An 18,990-nucleotide genomic window follows, 5' to 3' on the forward strand; every position below is an offset into this window, starting at 1 on the left:
ATTATCCAAAACACAATCCTAAAATGCCTTACAAAAGCCATTCAAGAGTGGATCTCAAACCAGTGTGAGAGGCCAGTAGTCCAGCCGCTTCCCTTCTGATCCTTCAGGAGCAACTTCCTCCTTCCCTTCTGATCCTTCAGGAGCAACTTCCTTCAGGAAGTGCACACTTCCATCTTTGTTTCCCAGGCGGGTTAACATTTGGGCTCTTTCTCACCCTCCCCCATCCCCAGGCCTGCACTGTGAAACAGAAGTCAATGAATGCCAGTCAAGCCCATGCTTAAATAATGGACTCTGTGAAGATCAGGTTGGGGGATTCTTGTGCAAATGCTCTCCTGGATTCTTGGGTACCCGGTGTGAAAAAAATGTGGATGAATGTCTCAGTCAACCATGCAAAAATGGAGCTACGTGTAAAGATGGTGCCAGTAGCTTCAGGTAAAGCCCTAAGTGTGGTCCTTTGCACTGATTTTATTTTCTCAACCATTCTGTCATTCTGTAGCCTTTATGGAGCGTTCCTTCAAGTCCCAAGTCAGCCACTTCCTAATTCTAGCCCAAGGATAGGCTGCGGTAGACTCTCCCTACCACCTGAGGTTCTGATTCACTAAGTCTGGAGTAGAGTCTGTAATTTTAAAAAATATAGCCTATATGTTTTAAGCTCTCTAATGATTCTGATGCATGGCCAGATATGAAAACCACCGTTCTGTACTTGGGAAGTCATGAAAGATGAAAGAAAACACACTAACACAGAAATAAATACCAAAGCACTAGACAGAGCTCATTGTCAGGTGTCTTATGTTTTAGCCAGAGTTGTTGCACAAGCCAACGTCAAAAGGAATTGTGCCATCATCCTGTCAAAGAGCCAGTGTACATTCTATATCTGTGGTTTTCAAACTTTTTTTTTAAGTTTAGTAACCCTTGGTTCATAAGAAGTCTAACATGAAAACTAACCTTTCATGGTTGAAAACAGTAATATTTGTAGAGGAGACATCCTTTGTCTTTCTGAGGCAGCTCTTGGGGTGCCAGGAGAATACAGTTTGAAAATCAACACTCTCCTTCATCACTGTCAAGTTGGCCCTATATTACATCCTGTTCCCCTCGCAGGGTCTGTAGCTTCTGCAGTACGAACGATGGACTGGTCTTACTTGCAAAATCTTAGGAAACTTTATTGTCCTCAACTTGCCACTGTCTGTGGAAGTTTATAAAAGTTAAAAGAAAGGGGGGAAAAGTACCCAGTTGCAAAATTTCCCAGTCCTCTTGTGGCTCAGTGCCCTTCATTACTGTCCCCCGACAAACAGCCAGGGCACGATCCAGAAGAAATAGGCAACTGATTCTGCCAGCGAGACTTTCACTCTTGATGTGAAATCTTAGCAGTGTAGCTTCATCTTTTTGTAGGTTTTTTACATCTTCTGGCATATAGGTGCCTAACCACAGGCAATGAGAAATTTCCAGATAAACAACAAGAGTTCTAAATTCTCCCCAGAGTCAAAAACAATCGATGAATTATAAATTTGTCTAAGTCCTAACTAGAGGAGACATGAAGGTAAACTCTCTTAATTCAAAGGGAACGTTAGTTGTAACCAAAGTGAACCTATTTCATAGACAAGGATATTGGATTGCTAGAATATCAAACATAGGTGGATACAGATGAGTGAAAGTCTAGCTAAAATAGATTTATCATCGAATACAGAGAACTCAGTAAAGAATCCCCCGCTCCTGATTCCAGTGTAAACGTGCTAATAACAATGTTAATCAACATGTATGGGACAGGTCCTTTTTAATTAAAAAATATTTCAGGCATACAGAAAATTACCAAGAACAATAAAAATCACATACTCATCATGGTAATTATCAAACCTTAGCATCTTTCCCTATTAGATTCACATCTTTTGTTTTAAAGAAATACCTTCTAAAGATCATTTTGGATTTCCCTCAAAACCCACACACAGACACACACACACATGCACGCACACACATTCTTCTTCCTCAGTAGTAACCATTGTTCTGAAGTTGGTGTATATCTTTTTCATTCAGATGTCATAGGTTGCTACATAAACAGTGCATAATATAGTTTTACAGTTACATAATAACTATTATACTACATACTTCCTTTTGCAATTTGGGTTTTGTTTTTACTCAGCATTGTGTGTTGTCAAGATTGATACATTTGGCTCTAGTTTATTTACTTTAACTGCTGATTAGTATTCCAGTAAAGGATTATACCATGGTTCATTTTCCCATTCGTCATAAACACATAGAATAAGGCTGTTATGAATGTTCACTACATGTGTCCTGTGCACCTGTGCAGTAAGTTCCTAGAGCACATAAGTCGAAATGGAATTACAGGTCCTGGGAATGCAAACCCTCAGCTTCCCTTGACATTGCCAAACTGTAGTTCTACTCACTATGTGAGATTTCCTGGTTCATGACACCCTTGTCAGCATTTGACATTATCAGATATATTGTCCATTCCGATGGGTTTAAATGGTGTGTTGCATACCACAGAGACTGTACAGCATCCTGATGAAGAACAAGGCCCTAGACTGGGTCTAAAATCCTAATCCACCACTTAGTAACAAGGAGACTTGGGCAGATTAACCTCTCTGAGCCACAGTTTACTCACCTGTAAAATGGGAATGATAATAATGTTACCTCATTGTTATAAAGGCTGGTTTAATATATATAAAGCCTTTGGAACAGCTTGTGAACTTTTTGTATTTTTTCCTAGCACTTCTTTGGGGAAAGAAAATCCCAGTGTGTAAATAATTTGCCTGGACCAGAACCACTTCCTACTCTATTTTTGCTACACACTTCAGATACATATTGTCTTAAATAGGTTTAATTAAATGAACTTTAAAATAAAAGGTAACCAACAGTTAAAGCACTTTCTTGATGTGTAAAATATGTTTCATCATTTCAGAGTTGTTTTACTCAGTTTTCCTAAATTAAAAACAAAACAAAACCCCAGTTCACCCATTTCTCCATCCCACCCCAACCCAGGCAACCACCTGTTTGTTCTCTGCATCTATGAGCTTTCAGTATTCAAAGTTTTTTGAGACAGTGTTGTCATAAATGGGAGACAACTTTGTCTAATGCATTTCTATATGTTAGTAACATTCTGTTTCTTTCAGGTGCCAGTGTGAAGCAGGCTTCACTGGACCATATTGTGAAATAGACATCAATGAATGTCAGTCCAACCCATGTAGAAATCAGGCCACCTGTGTGGATGAATTAAACTCATACAGTTGTAAATGTCAGCCGGGATTTTCAGGCAACAGGTGTGAAACAGGTATATGTGAGCTCAGTTTTATTAATAACAATACTAAAAATAATGAGATCATAACAATGTCAATTTTTATCTGTTTTGAACACTGACTACCTACCAAAAATGAGGCTAGGCATTTTGTATTTATTTAATCTTTTTTAAAAAGATTTATTTATTTATTTAACAGACATCACAAGTAGGCAGAGAGGCAAGCACAGAGAGAGGAGGAAGCAGGCTCCCTGCTGAGCAGAGAGCCTGATATGGGGCTCAATCCCAGGACCTTGGGATCATGACCTGAGCTGAAGGCAGAGGCTTTAACCCACTGAGCCACCCAGGCTCCTCTGTGTTTATTTAATCTTGACCACCGTCCAGCAGACTAGTTACAATTATCCCCAATAGCAAAAGTGAGGAAAATGAAGCTCAGAGGGAAAATGGAGAAAATGAAATTTAGAGGAACTCTTCACCTTCTACATGTTTAGAAAGGACACTTGATATAGGAGCTCAGAGTCCATAGACATGTCTGAGAATCAGAATTAAGCTGTTTTCTCAGGGTGCTGGAGTCTTTTAGCTGCGGGACTTTTGTTTTCTTGAGTGGGGTATGCAGGATTGGGGCAGAGCTGAATTGCTCATGAAATAGGGATGAACAAGGGCCCTGAGTAGAGGTGGAATGTGTCCCTAGCAGTACTCCCCCTTTTCTCTTGAACCTTCAGTTCCCCTGCTCTGCGGAGTCATTCCATCAGCATACAGACATGCATTAGTGTTTTCTGTCTTTATTAACTTCCCAATTCCACCTCTCCTTCCAGCTAGTCCCTATTTCTCTGATCCCTTACATTATTGAGTGCTTTCCCTATCTTAGTTACCCATTGATTCTTTTACTTAAAAGAATGTATGGTATATTTTGTAAATACTATATATATATTATGTTGAAACTACTTCCCATAAAATCACATTGACTGAAATGGACTTTTTGACAATAGTTCTGCATATCTGCTGCTTACCTTAGACAATTGAAAAATGCCTCCCATGGTCCACACTCTTTTCTTATTTGTTGTAGACCAGTCTTCAGGCTTTAACCTGGATTTTGAAGTTTCGGGTATCTATGGTTATGTCATGCTAGATGGTGTGCTTCCATCTCTCTGGGCTGTAACCTGCACATTCTGGATGAAATCCAATGACACCAATAATTATGGAACACCGATCTCCTATGCACTTGAGAATGGCAGTGACAATACCTTCCTCCTGACCGATTATAATGGGTAAGCAGAAATGTCAGGAAAGCCATACTCTAGATCTTATCCAAGATAAGTTAGAACTGACACCAAGTTAGAACTGACACTGGGGTTGAGGGATAGAGGAGTAAGGGGGTCAGGTGTTCCAGGAGGACAGCAGAGTGACAATGGTCAAACAGAGCATCTGGACACGTTCTGTAAGAAAGCAAAGTTTCAATGATAGCACCTTATGCACGGACTGTGTTTTGCTATTTGCTAAGTGTTACTTCATTGATCTTTGCAGTGACCTGAGGAACTAGTTTTCTAGGTAGCAAAGCAAAGTTTCAGAGAGACTCAATGATTTTCCCCATGATTTTCCCCAAATCTCACACTCTCGGAGTGGTAGAGCTAAGTCGCAGACTCTGACTCTTAGGACCGACACTTTCTTTTATATATCAGAGCCTGCAGGGGTTCAAGGATTTCAGTGACATTACTGACCCATGGGAAACACATATATTAAATATGAACCCATCTGTAGACTCAGGTATAAGAGCTGATGTTTATTTCTCTTTGGATCAATTAATTCACCTGCAGGCCCCCATCTCTCTGGGCTGTCAGAAAGGTCAGTCTCAGTTGTTACCCTCCTTCCTTCTCTACTGAGTGCTTTTCCTATCTTAGGTCCTCACAGCTTGTTGGAAAATCACAGAGACTTGCTAAAGAGCCACAGACTTAGCCAGGACTTCCATCACTGGCCCTCAGTCCACACTGCTTATCACTAGGCTATGAACTGCCTCAGCCTCTGTGGGCCCCTCAGAATCACAGCTCTTGGCCACATGAAATCCTGACCTTCAGTCGAGACAGACTCTGTGGTGCCTTTTCATCTCAGATCTACCCAAATTCCTCTCCTGTTGCTACAGATTAGGGTACAGGCCCCACTGCGCTCTCTTGCCTCTCCTCAGTCCATGGGACTCTCACTGTTCTGATGGAACTCTCCCCATCCTCAAACCTTATCTTAGTGGACCTGAGCTTTCAAAAACAAAATCCAAGAAATTTGCACAAACCTCCCCTAAAGAGAGAGCTTGTTACCTACTTGAATAGGGAAGGAAAATGGGAAAACACAAAGGGTAAGTAATTAGTATTATAAAAAGACCATATTTTCCAAAACATCTGTGGATAAGGACTGAGAAGATATGGAGAGAGGTATTCAATGAATTCTTATCTTCCATATCGATTTTCCCCATTTTTTTTCTTTTTTTCCAGTTGCTTTTGAAGATATTTCATTTCAAACTGCTTAGTATTTTTGACATTCCCCAAAGTAACATGGTTGTTGGAACCCTCTTTTTGTTGGTCATCTTTGTTTAGTTCCAATTATCTTTGCCTTTGGATTGACATACTTCGTCTGCCATGTGACTGCTTTGGCAACCCAGAGACAGAACTCACTTTGTATGAGACCTCTGAAGTTTGTTCCTGGTCTTAGGAAAACATCTTTTCCAAAGGAAAGAAACCAGTCTGATGTTTGTGCAATTCTCTTCCCATTCCATTCTAGACAGTTGGTAAATTATCTCAAGTTGGATCAACTTCTCTCATTATCCTAAGACTTTTTCCTACCCCATCATGTCTAAGAAGCATTAACTAATTTTCAGTGAACCCCAATAAAGTGTAATTTATAAGTCAACTCTACCTCTATGAACTATGTGCAAATGGAGAAAAAGAAGTAATGGTTTTCCTCAAAACGCTTTCTATACAAAAAAAGAAAGAAAAAGAAGGAAGAGAAGAAAAATAGTAATGTGCCCCATAGATGAGAGTAAGACATATGACTGATGACTCTGTTACCTGGAATCTTTTCACAGCTGGGTTCTTTATGTGAATGGCAAGGAAAAGATAACAGACTGTCCCTCCGTGAATGATGACCGTTGGCACCACATTGCCATCACTTGGAGGAGTTCTGATGGAGCCTGGAAGGTCTATATTGATGGGAAACTATCTGACGGTGGTGTGGGCCTCTCTGTTGGTTCACCCATACTTGGTATGTCTTAGCTAAAGGAATATAATTCTGTTAGATGCCAAGCATGGAAGCACTTAGATGAACATCACATTGGCTAGCTTTTTTGTCTTTGCTTCTGCACAAAGGTCAACAGTTATCTCTCCCATTTTCTACTCCCTGATTACCCAGACTGTGAATTATTAGAAGCTTTAGCTAGGTGAGCTGTGTGACTCCGTGTAAGAAACACATTTGGGGACTCATGGTAAGACTAGCAAGACACAGGCTGAGCTAGCCATGGAAGGTTACTAAACTGTCTTCCAAGGAAGAGAGGAATTGCTGGTATGTTTTGGTTGCTTCTTTTGTTTTGTGATAGTGTATATAGGACACAAATATATCCAGTGTAGAGGCTGGGGCAGTGCTGATACTGTCTGTCTTTTATGCCCTTTTCAAATAGAACTCAGACTGTCTTATAAAAAGTATTCAGGGAATTTTTGTTTGAAAGAATGCGGAAGTACTAGGTGATACAGGATTCTCAGTATCACATATGAAAATCCACCTGCTCTGTTTAGATACTTCCATGACATACATGATAGGAAGAAGAAAGGTTGGAGGTTCCTTGTAGTAAATAAGGAAACATTAAAAATGTTTCAACAGGAAGTGACATTAGGTAAAGTGGGGCAGTGTTTCCTTTTCTTTTAAGTATTCTTTCTTTCAGCTATCTCTGGGTAGTGGGATTGCAGGTGGATTTTATTCTTTATTCTTTTCCCATATTTCATAATGACCATGTATTTCCTTTATGGTTAAAAAAAAAAAAAACAACTAGCATTTCTATGTTTAAGAAAAATAAACCCTGATAGAAGAGTGAAAGTAGGTTGAAGGGATCAGAAAATAAACCACGGCGACTGTAATAGTAGCCACCCGAGGAGGTGGTTGTCTGACTACAGCAGGAAAGGATGAGTTGGAGTGCATAAGTATTACAGAGCCCCAACTGACAGATTTTAGTGAGTGGCTCGCTTCAAGGGGCACTGGATCCATCAAAGAGTCTGTTAGCTGAGAGAGGAATTCTAGGAAAAAGGACAATTATCAGAGCAGGCCTAGGGGTGAAGGAAGAATTTCTGTTGGATTTTAGACATACTGAGTTTGAATTCTAATCACAGGAATACATGCAAGTAAAAGCATAGGTTGATACCACTTGATATTAAATTAACAGAGTTGTTTTTAGTGATAGGATGTGATTGGCAAGGATTCAGTATAGAAGACACTTTAGAGTGCTGGAATGAAAATTGATACAACCTTTCTGGGAAGCAATTTAGAAACTTTTGTCAAGAACCTTTAAAGAAACCCTTGGCATACAAACAACAATGCAACTGCCAGGAATCAGGTTAAAGGAAATAATCAGTGGTCTGAATAAATACTCATGTATCAATATACTTATCTCAGTGATACTTTTGTACCAAACTTGGAAAACAACTCCAGTATCCAATAAGAAATGGTTATTTAATTAACTAACTAATTAATTAATTAATTAAGCAAAGTATGGATTATTATGTATTCATCTATAAAATAGCTATTAAAACTCATGAAATGAGTTTTAATGAAATGTCCATGTCCAAGAAGAAAAGCCAGATTCAAACATCATATATAGTATGATCCTGAGTAGTATGTTTTGAAACCTCTCACACACATACACATATGCTGAAAAAAAATAATAAAAATAAAACCTAGGAGGAAATATACAAAACCATTAAGTGATTTTTTTTTTTCCTGGATAAGAAGAATTCCTTATGCTTTATTTTTTCAAATTTTCTTCTGTGCATGTATCCATTTTTAATGATTACTTTAATAAGAAAAGAATGTAGTTTGGGAAATCATGGAAAGGGATTCTACATATATCAAGTGGCAGGACTGAGATCAGATAGGGAGATTGTGGAAGGAAGAAGAGCAGAGGCCATGAGTAGAAGCCTGAGTGCATCAGCGTTTTAAGAGGCAGGCAAAAAAGAAAGAGAGAATGAGCACAAAGATTCGAGGAGAACCAGGAAAGGATGACTTCATGAAAAGAAAGTGAAATCAGCCCAGGCCCTGGCAGGAAACCGGGGGGCACCCCCAAGGAGGAGAACTAAAGACAGTTTAAGGAAGTGTGGATTTTCAAAGGTGTGGGCAGAATTAAGAGAACCAAAGTAATGACAGTAAAACACACCCATGACTAGCAACAGTGGAATGGCCCAAGAGATGGGCCCAAAGTGACAAGGAGTGGGAGTTGTTGCCAGAATTTAGGCAAACCTAAACCTTGCCTGGGAGGAAGGTATCCAGGAAACTAAACTTCTCTTTCCTATGACTTTCTTATCTCGGGTTGGTCCTTCCATTGGGCAGGTATAAGCAGAAGCCAGAGGAACAAGGCAGCCAGATGGTGTGAACCTTTGTGGGCACAAAGCAGAGTTGAGGAGGGTGGCAGGTATCTCTGGAGGGGCAAACACAGACCGTCCAGTACATCCAGGAAGGACAGTTAAATAGAATGAAATGGCCGATAGGAACTGATGATAAAGAGAAATCAGCAGAGGTGACTATGAAGCGTTTCCATTGAATTTGCCACTGGCAAATTTAGAAGTTACCTTAGAACTGGTGATAGAAATTTAAGCATTTCAGGATTAAGAAGAAGAAAATGAAGAGCAGTTCTTGGTAGCTTGTCACGAAAGGTGACTTCCTGCAAGGACATAGGTAAAACAGAACTTACCTGTTTTGTTGACATAAAATATTACATGCACGTCTGTATGTATATGTGCAGTTTTTAGAGTTAAATGTTTATAAATCTAATATAATATCCTAAACCTTCTGTGGATGTTTTTTAAGTTGCTCTAGATAAAATATTGAATTTGTCCTTATAGGTAAAACATGTAGGTAATTTGGTTGTTCAACAATTTTCCCCGATACCTTTCTATTGGCAGTGATTTCAATAAGTTAGCATTTTTGGAATAACAGACAAGAAGTCAGTCTTCCTCCTTATTTCTCTCCTGTCTTTAGGTGGTGGTGCCTTAGTTGTTGGGCAAGAACAAGACCAAAAAGGAGAAGGATTCAACCCAGCTGAGTCTTTTGTGGGCTCCATAAGCCAGCTGAACCTCTGGGACTATGTCCTGTCTCCACAGCAGGTCAATTCCATTTTCAGTGTATGACAGTAATGAGCTGCAAAGGTACAAACCTAGTGAAAATGTGAATAGACTAATGATGCCATATCTTACTGCGGCCTCTGGGTTTTCACATTTGACCACCGATATCATTTGACACTACGGTCATAGACTAAGCTAGGCGGAGGTTATCAGCAGTCACTTTCAGTGAATCCCCTTTTCCGTTTCTTGGTGATGTATTTAAATCTCATTAGACAAGATAATTTTAAGATACCTTGTAATTTCCGAGCTTGAGAGAATCAGAATACCGGTTCACATCCCTCCGACTAAAGATGCAGAAGTCGAGGGCTGGCCATAAAACCATGCTTAGAGAGTAACAGAGGAGCCTGTGGTAAAGCCAGTCTGGAGTCTGACAGCCTGGGTTCAAATCCCAGTTCTACCACAGCCTTGTTGTGCTGGTTTTGAACTGTTAACTCCATCTCTCGAAGCTTTGGTTTTCTTATCTGTGAAAGATGGACAGATGGCGCGGTAGAGCTTCAGCAGATCACACACAACACGACAGGTATAGTCGTGGTCTTGTTTGCCACATAGCGAGGGCTTCCAGATGTCTACCCTTATTATTATAGTGGCAGAACTTGTCTAGGCCTGAGTTAACCCACCTCTGGATCAGAGGCAGAAGACAGGAGAATGCGGTGTGGGGAACCTCTACAGCACCTCAAGAAACTGCAGAGCTGGACACAAGAAATTCTGGGTGGAGAATTTCAGACTATCTGGCAACTGGCGTATTTGGGAGAAGGGAGGATGGGCGTGGAGGAGAGAGAGGGAGGGAAGAGACTTCTCTGTTACCCCCGAAATCATAAAAGCCTCCTTCCCTTCCCCAGCCTCCCCCCTGATCTGTGGATGTTTTCAAGACGACTCAATTAAGATATAATAACTCTGTCATACGGAAACAGATAAGGTTTATCTAAAGACGCATGTTTAAACTTCCAGGTGAAGTCACTGGCCACGTCATGCCCAGAGGAACTCAAAAAAGGAAATGTGTTGGCCTGGCCTGATTTCCTGTCTGGAATTGTGGGAAGAGTGAAGATCAATCACAAGAGCATATTCTGTTCTGGTTAGAATGGTCTCCTTCTGTTAACCGCCATCTCTTGACTATTCCCAAGATTTTCCTGCAAAAGGAGATGATTCCAAAATGCACCGTTGGTCAAGTAACGTGTGCCTGTCAGTCTGTTGTGTAGCTAGTAATTCACCCTTACTCTACCTTTATCCAAAGGATTTTTTTTTTTTTAATACTTAAGCACATGCTATATTGGAGAGTTCAGAGTTCACTGTGGAGAAAACTTGGAGGACGGTAAAATAAGATTAGGAAAATAGAGTTAGAGGAAGGGGATGGTTAATTTTTCAAATGTCACCAAAGCCCTGTCCTGTGCGAGATGGGCACTTGTAACTTCCTAGCAGCCGTCTAGGGACAGATGGCACAGAGAGAAAAGCAGTGGGCGTGACAACCCACACACTGCCTAATGCCTAATCCAGCTCTGAATGGTCATAAAACTCAGTGTATATGAAGAGGTTTCTAAATCTGTCCTAGAATTCAGGGGTTTTGATAACTTACAAGTACACTTCATTAATATTTCTAAAATACCCCTTTTTCCTTAAAAAAATTCAGCTGACTTTTGTGGCAAGAGGAAAAGTGGTGGCCTCAAATAGGGTTTGTTTTTTTAGTCGCTTTGCTTGCCAGTAATCTGGTCACATGTCACCTTGTAGCATGTGTGGCTTAGTAGCAGTAGCATCGGTCTCAGAGGCTGGCACAACACGTGATTTGAGACGCTTGACCTGGTGACACTGCCACGAGGGTGCTGACAATCCATGTGCCTGTGCTCTCTGCCTGCAGATTGTCCACCTTTAGAAGGATCAGTACCTCATCTGCGAACCGCATCAGCCAACTTAAAGCCAGGCTCCAAAGTCAGTGTGTTCTGCGATCCAGGCTTCCAGATGGTTGGGAACCCTGTGCAGTACTGTCTGAATCAAGGACAGTGGACACAACCACTCCCCCACTGTGAACGTGAGCTGCCTTTGTGGACGGCCTTTCGGTAGCTCCTGACCGATGTTGGAGCACAGGGACACTTTTCAGGAATGCTAGATAAAAGCTAAATACATCACAGTCGTAAACACAGTAGCTATTCATGGAATAGTTCACTCTCTGTGAGGGAGATGGGCGATGAAGGGACCAGCCCCGTGGCTGCCCCCCGGCTGGGATAGGGAACGGGATGGGAAGGGAAGACAGAGCTGGGAGCTGGAGCCCCAACAGAGGTGGGTTACGGCTGGGTGGGAGACGGGAAAAGATCTCTCGGATTGGATGCGTCCAGTCATTTATTTACTCAGGGATTTTAAACCACGAACTATGTGCTAGACAACGATCCGTGTCCTAGCGATGCAACAGCTGGGAGAAAGTCTCTTTTACGGAGTTTACACTGAAATGGGAGAGACAGGAAATAACAAGTAAATATGGTTTATTTATAGTGAAGAATAAGGGCCGGAAATAAGGGCTTTGGAGAAAAAATAAAGCAAAGTAGGGAAATACGAAGTGAGGGTTGAGGGGAAGCCACCTGCCTCATCAGGTGGAGCAGTCAGCGAAGTTCCTCCATAGCACCTGTCCCCGCTGACAAGTGTGTTTCCTGTGGCTTGTTTCTCTACTCCCACTAGAGAGGAGGCTCCACAGGCAGGGGCTCTTCTCCGTGGCTCATCACTGTAACTTCAGCACCCGTGACGGTGTCTAGTGGGACCTTCAGAAATGTTTTGTTTTCATTAATGAGGGGCAGGCCCGCTCTGAGCCAGAAGGTCAGCTGGATGCTGAGGGCACAAGTTTGGCTACAGCCTGCCCCTCCCCCCCCCTCCCCCCGCCCCGCCCCTGCCTCCTCCCACCCCCAGGGCTCTGCATCTGCGTTTATGCTCAAGGAGAAAGTCCCCCTTAACTGAACCGCTAGCTTAATACAGACAAAATGTGCGTCCAGCATTTCCGTCCTCATGCAGCTGTGCTCTTCCCGGCCCCCTCACAGGCATCCGCTGCGGGGTGCCACCCCCTCTGGAGAACGGCTTTTATTCAGCGGAGGATTTCCACGCTGGCAGCACAGTGACCTACCAGTGCAACAATGGCTACTATTTGCTGGGCGACTCGAGGATGTTCTGTACAGATAACGGGAGCTGGAATGGCATCGCACCATCGTGCCTTGGTGAGATAAATCTTGGCAATACCATCTGGGTTCATTCTAGCTCCCTGGGAGACAGTCTTCCCGAATTCCGGAGGCTTTCTTGTGACATTCCTTTGTTAATGTCATCTCATCCCAGTAAGCCCTGGGCAAGCCACAGTGACAAAGCAGCTGTCCCCAGACATGCCAGAAATATTTGGAATTGCTACCAGGCTCGATATTGAGACTGTTTCCATCTATCTCTCTTCTCGTACTTACCACCTCTAACATGGGGGAATAATAGCTTTTATTGTGTGTCTGCAATGCCATCGTGACTACTATATTTAGTATATTTTCACTCTAGAAAGGTATCTATAGTGTTATGCATTAAGCAATATGTACTGATTTACAAGTAAAAAAAGGAGTATTTGATATATAAGAAAAAAATCAATCAACTTCACTACCTGTAAGCTGTCTTCATTTTAGACGTTGACGAATGTGCAGTTGGGTCAGACTGTAGTGAGTATGCCTCCTGCCTGAATACGAATGGATCCTATGTTTGCTCATGTATCCCACCCTACACAGGAGATGGTAAAAACTGTGCAGGTAACTAGTACGTGTAGAATTGGGAAGCTTATTAATTTTTTTTATTTAAGTATATATATCAAATGTATGTTACTTAAAAATACAGTAGTATTTTCAAGTCCAAAGGACAGGTAGAGAAGAGAGAAACTATCTTAAAAAAAAAAAAAAAAAGACATACAAATAACCACTAAAGAGGCTTTAAATGAGCCTGTGCTTCTCCCAACTTCCCAATCTCTGGAACATAAAACAGAGAGCCAACCATACCACCAGAATGTTGAAGCAACATCTGCAGAGTACGGGGATAACAGAGGGGATTTAGAAATATCGTCACCGGCCTCTGTGGCCACAGTCAGAGCAAAGAAGATAACTTCACCATCAGTCTGTTTCCCCTGCCTCAGCCACACAGAATTACATTATTGAAAAAAATTGACATGTTCCCTTATCATATCTCTAGATTTTATCATAGCTTTGGTAATATAGGCCCAACTCCCAGAAAATAGAAAGTAAAGAGGAAGTCTCAAAATCAAGTCTTATAATGGCATTTACTCTTTGAGAGGATTTATTTAAAGTTCTCAACTTAGGGGGCACCTAGGTGGCACAGTCCGTTAAGCATCCAACTCTTTATTTCAGTTCAAGTGATGATCTTAGGGTTGCAGTGTCGAGACCCACGTCAGACTCCACACTCAGCACGGAGCGTGCTGGAGATTTTCTCTCTTTCTCTCTCCTTCTGCACCTCCCCCAACTTGTGCATGCTCACTCGCGCGCTCTCTCTCTCTCTCTCTCTCTCTGAAATAAATAAATACTTTTTTTTTTTTAAAGTTAAAGTCTTTGACTTCTGGGGTGCCTGGGTGGCTCAGTACATTACATATTTGGTTCTTGATTTTGGCTCAGGTCATGATCTCAGGGTCCCGAGACTGAGCCCAGCATCAGGCTCCATGCTGGGTGTGGAGCCTGCTTAAGATTCTCCCTCTGCCCCCCCAAAGAAAAAAATTTAAAAATTAATTTAAAAATAAATACAAATAAAGTCCTTGACTTCCATGCCCAGAATGACCTTCAGAAAGATTGAATCCACATATCTTCCCTTTTTGATGATCCAAGTATTATATTTACTCCTATCCAAGTCTAGTCATAAATATCCCTTTAACTTACTTGTCTTCCTAGAAATGGTGACCAACCCCAGTTCATACATAGAAAGGATTTCTGATCCATAGTCTGTTTGGAAAGGGAGGCTGGGGATTTTTCTCACATCTGCCCAGGGGATGGCCTTTAGCTCAATTTGATAAAAAGCCTGTTCCTTTTAAAAAGGTAGGCATGAAGTCAGGAGAGGTAGGAGCTGCTAAAGTTCTTCTAATAAACTCCTAGTACCACACTACTTCCCAATAAACAACTCCCTTTTAGCCAGATAAATTTTGTTTATTTTTCTTAGTCACTGTGTTTCAAAATATTATTGTTTAAGTGCCTATTAAATGTATGTTCTCGTCTAATGTCCAGTGTACCCCAGCCCTTTCCATATCTCCCTTCAAAAGCTTCCTCCCCGCCCCCAAGACTTAACTGGTACTTTAACTGTAGTGAAATTTTTTTGTCGTGAGACCCTGCGTGGTTGTGTGAACACCACTCATTGTCCCACACAAACTTTTTCTCTCTTTCAAGAACCTATAAAATGTAAGGCTCCGGGAAATCCAGAAAATGGCCACTCTTCTGGTGAGGTTTACACACTGGGCGCCCAAGTCACATTCTCGTGTGAGGAAGGATACCAGCTGTTGGGAGTAACCAAAATCACATGTTTGGAGTCTGGAGAATGGAGTCATCTGTTACCATATTGCGAAGGTATGTTTCATAAATTCCCCCAGGTTCATGGTGTTTGGCAATACTAGAAATTTAAGGTAGAGACGTGTCATGTGTTAGGTTGTATCAATATTCTTTGTATTTAAAACCCAACTATTGGGTTTATCTTTAAACGTGACAAGAGAACTTAGAGCTGCCCTTGAGCTTTTAGAGATTTTTATACACGCTGGCAAAAAAAGCAACACTGCCTTTATTTTTGCACTTTCTAGCTGTTTACTGTGGTGTACCTGCTATTCCAGAAAATGGTGGCATTGATGGGTCAGCATTTACTTATGGCAGTAAAATAACATATAGGTAAGTGTGTAAGATTAACACTACATTGTAGAAATTGTTGGTGACATGCTGTCTGTGACCTAAAACTGAAAGAAAGGTAGAAGAATCCCAGAGGATGTTTTTTAATTAATATGGAATTAATTGGATTATGTGTAGTACAAAGGAATCAAGTTCAGTAACCTACTGGTAGCATTCCTATCCAGAATCCTTAAATCCCTTGACAAGTAACTTATCATTGTGACCAGCATCCTTGAGGACTGGTGCCAAGGAGGAAGGCCCTGCAAGCTAAGGAATGTTCTTGATTATAAACTGGAGCTTTGGCTCAGGCACTCATACTAAACCGGACCATTCTCAAACTAGGAATTTACTCTTTGCAGCTACTAATCCATGACATAAACTGGGGACAAGCCAAACTCTTCATTTTTCTACTTGTCACTCAGCAAGGTTCCCTATGGGGGAGATGTACAGTATTCAACCTTGTAAATAATTTTAAAGCATTATTTTAGTAGAAAAGAAAGAACTCTTCCAATAAATTGTAAAGTGTAAATTCTCAATATTTTTAAAGGTTTTGGTACGGATAGAATTATGCAAAATAAAGCAAATTGTATTCTGTAATCCCCATTTATCCTTTTTAGGTGTAATAAAGGATATGTGCTGAAAGGTGATAAAGAATCGCGCTGTCTTGCTAGCGGTTCTTGGAGTCAGTCTCTTCCTGTGTGTGAACTGGTCAAGTGTTCTAGCCCCGAAAGCATAAATAACGGGAAATATATTTTGAGTGGGCTTACCTACCTTTCTACTGCATCATATTCATGTGAGAGCGGATACAGGTAAAGTCTGTAGGCACCACAAGCTTCCTAAAATACCCCGCTACCCATTATTTACTCCATAGGTTTCATTTGTATATAACTAGCCTACTTTAGACACAAGTTTCTAAATGTAAAAGATAGTCTCATATTTGCATGCTTTGTGAGGACTGGCTTATATGCTGGGAATACCTAGGGAAACAGTCTACCTAACTTTGACTCTGGGAGCTCTAGTTGAGTCACTATAAACATTCAGTCATTAAACATGAAAGCAAAAAAGTGTTTCGGAGGCATAGCATAGTATCTGGATTTTTTTTTTTTTTGGGTGGGGGGAACATAACTTACCACACTTATACTGAACATTGCATGTGATGTTACAAAAAGCATGTCGCAACCCAAGTTCTTAATACTGTAACAGGTTGATTCAATCAGTGTTATGCATGGGGATGTATGTGTATGTTCCAACAGAAGGGACAGTAGGGCGCGGCTGCAGTCAGAAATTTGGCCGGCGGGATCTGAAGTGAAACAGATCCAGTGAGTAGAAAGTCAGGTGACACACACAGATTCAGGTAGGCAAACAAAGGTGGATAAGTGACGCCATTGGGATGTGAGGTTTGCAAAATCAAAGGAAGACCGGAGGTCAGAGTCAGGAGCAAGAGTGCACATACCCAGACTCAGGACAAGGACAGTGCCCTTTGACTTCAGTTACCCTGACTTCCTGGGTGTCTGTCTCTATTATGGCTGGATCCCAACCAGCCTATTAACCCCTTCTCATCCACGTAATCCCTTGGCGAGGTCTGAGGGCCCTCCTCCAGCACCACGGAGCCCATTTTATTTTGCAGCAGTTGTGATGTTGTTTTAGCCCATTCTGTGACAGAAGCACTCGGCTTCCCTTCTTTGTATATAATCGTCTCCACGGCAGTGAATAATAGCCCTTCTTTCCCAGCTTACAGGGCCCTTCAGTCCTTGAATGCTCGGCCTCAGGCAGCTGGGACAGAGCGCCACCTACCTGCCATCTCGTTGTCTGTGGAGAGCCACCAGCCATCAAAGATGCTGTCATCACAGGGAGGAACTTCACTTTTGGAAACACTGTCACTTACACCTGCAAAGAAGGGTGAGTGGTCCTGGGAGGGAAGGAAGCGTTGGGAACCTCAAGGGAGGGGATGCTCCACTGAACACTAAATTACGTTTTCTGGACACCAAAGCTGGAGAGAACTTTATGCTCTTGTTTCCTGACAGCGGAGAGCAAGCATATTCCCCTGTGGAAACAGTGTTTTTCTGGAGTTAGAGTAATTTGTCAAATTAGGCCTCCAATAGCAGACACTGGGCAATGCAGTGGAAAATAGCTTTGTACTTAAAGATGCAAAAAGCACATTTACATAGGCACCTGGGTGGTCTGGTCGGTTGAATAGACATTGGTGTGTTTATCTTTGGCAAACCTGAAGGCAACACTTTGAGTCACAACCTAAAGATGACAGGTCTGCAGAGTAAAAAAGATGGTAAAACTCAGGTTATTCTATTTTTAATGATCTCATTTCATTCAGAGGTAAAATTTGAAAAACAAGGAATGAGATACAGAGAAAGGGAAGGCTCCCTCTGGGGTGGTGACGGGTATGTGAATCCCCAAGACATCTGACTTGCATTTCATTGCTTCTCCACGACCCCTTCATGCGTCTTTAATAAATATTTTCACTGTGAGTAGTGCTTTCACACACCAGATTGACCACAGGTGTTTGTCACGCAGTTGGAAGCAGCGCCAGCAGGAGTTTGCCGCTTTCTGGGTTTGTAGCTCAGCTCTGTCCTTCGCTGTGTAGCTTCAGGGAAATTGTATAACCTCTCTGTGCTTCGAGTGTCCTACATAAAAATAGTTTCATTTAAGGTTCATACTTCTAGATACTGTGAGAAATCAAATGCCTAGTATAAAGCCTGGCCTAGCCAGGAAAAAAAAAACTTAATTAATTCAACCAACTTTGCCATTATTATGACTGAAACACAGATGAGATAGCAGTTTTTATTCTAGCATATTTCTAGCATAGAAGTTCATTTCACCTGGATGGAAGACAGTCCCAGTAGAACAGGACTGCCAGCAGGTGGCGACAATACACATACATACACACATACACACACACACACACACATATACACACTGTATATATTGGGCCACATATATATATAAACACACATATATGTGTGTATTATAGGCCACATATATATGTATACATAAATATATAGTGTGTGTGTTTATCCATATAAATATTTATATATTCTTATTTATTTATTTATTTGCAAAAATCTCCTGAGAGTCAGCTACTTGAATAAATAGCTGATTGAAGTCCCAAAACTTAACACCTTCTTAAGTGAAACAGAACTCTTTACTATTAAAACAGGGGATGAGTGATATAGGTAAAGGGAATTAAAAGTATACTTATCTTGAGGAGCCCTTGATGAGTAATGTAGAGAATGGTTAAATCACTGTATTATACACCTGAACCTGATAAAACACTGCCTCTCCTCCAGCTCATGCTCACTCACATTCTCTCAAATAAAATAAATAAAATCTTAAAGAAAGAAAGAAAGACAAGAAAAGAAAAAGAGAAATAAAAATATATTTTAAAAATTATCCAAAAACAAATGGTGGTATTTTGCTATATTTCTTCTCAGAATTTTGTCTTTACATGTTTTTAGTATTAAAAATCCTGCTATAGAAGCAATTTACATTTTATTCTCAT

The 18,990-nt window shown here is 41.2% G+C and overlaps 1 protein-coding gene across 4 annotated transcripts in view; it reads left to right on the forward strand.

Annotated features, from left to right (window-relative positions):
- The window catches only part of SVEP1 (sushi, von Willebrand factor type A, EGF and pentraxin domain containing 1), a 180,214-nt gene that overhangs the window by 106,212 nt on the left and 55,012 nt on the right, over positions 1–18,990 (forward strand). For 3 of the 4 annotated variants that reach the window (XM_059143460.1, XM_059143462.1, XM_059143464.1), the window contains exons 24-36: positions 231–432; positions 3,126–3,283; positions 4,314–4,515; positions 6,318–6,493; positions 9,470–9,594; positions 10,561–10,684; positions 11,462–11,632; positions 12,627–12,800; positions 13,242–13,361; positions 14,991–15,167; positions 15,395–15,479; positions 16,094–16,285; positions 17,208–17,375. In XM_059143460.1, the coding sequence (XP_058999443.1) occupies positions 231–432; positions 3,126–3,283; positions 4,314–4,515; positions 6,318–6,493; positions 9,470–9,594; positions 10,561–10,684; positions 11,462–11,632; positions 12,627–12,800; positions 13,242–13,361; positions 14,991–15,167; positions 15,395–15,479; positions 16,094–16,285; positions 17,208–17,375 (2,074 nt within the window). The remainder of the gene's footprint in view (positions 1–230; positions 433–3,125; positions 3,284–4,313; positions 4,516–6,317; positions 6,494–9,469; positions 9,595–10,560; positions 10,685–11,461; positions 11,633–12,626; positions 12,801–13,241; positions 13,362–14,990; positions 15,168–15,394; positions 15,480–16,093; positions 16,286–17,207; positions 17,376–18,990) is intronic. The other variant, XM_059143461.1, reaches the window with a different exon arrangement.

This window comes from Mustela lutreola, chromosome 12 (genome assembly GCF_030435805.1).
Source record: "Mustela lutreola isolate mMusLut2 chromosome 12, mMusLut2.pri, whole genome shotgun sequence".
Classification (NCBI taxonomy): domain Eukaryota; kingdom Metazoa; phylum Chordata; class Mammalia; order Carnivora; family Mustelidae; genus Mustela; species Mustela lutreola.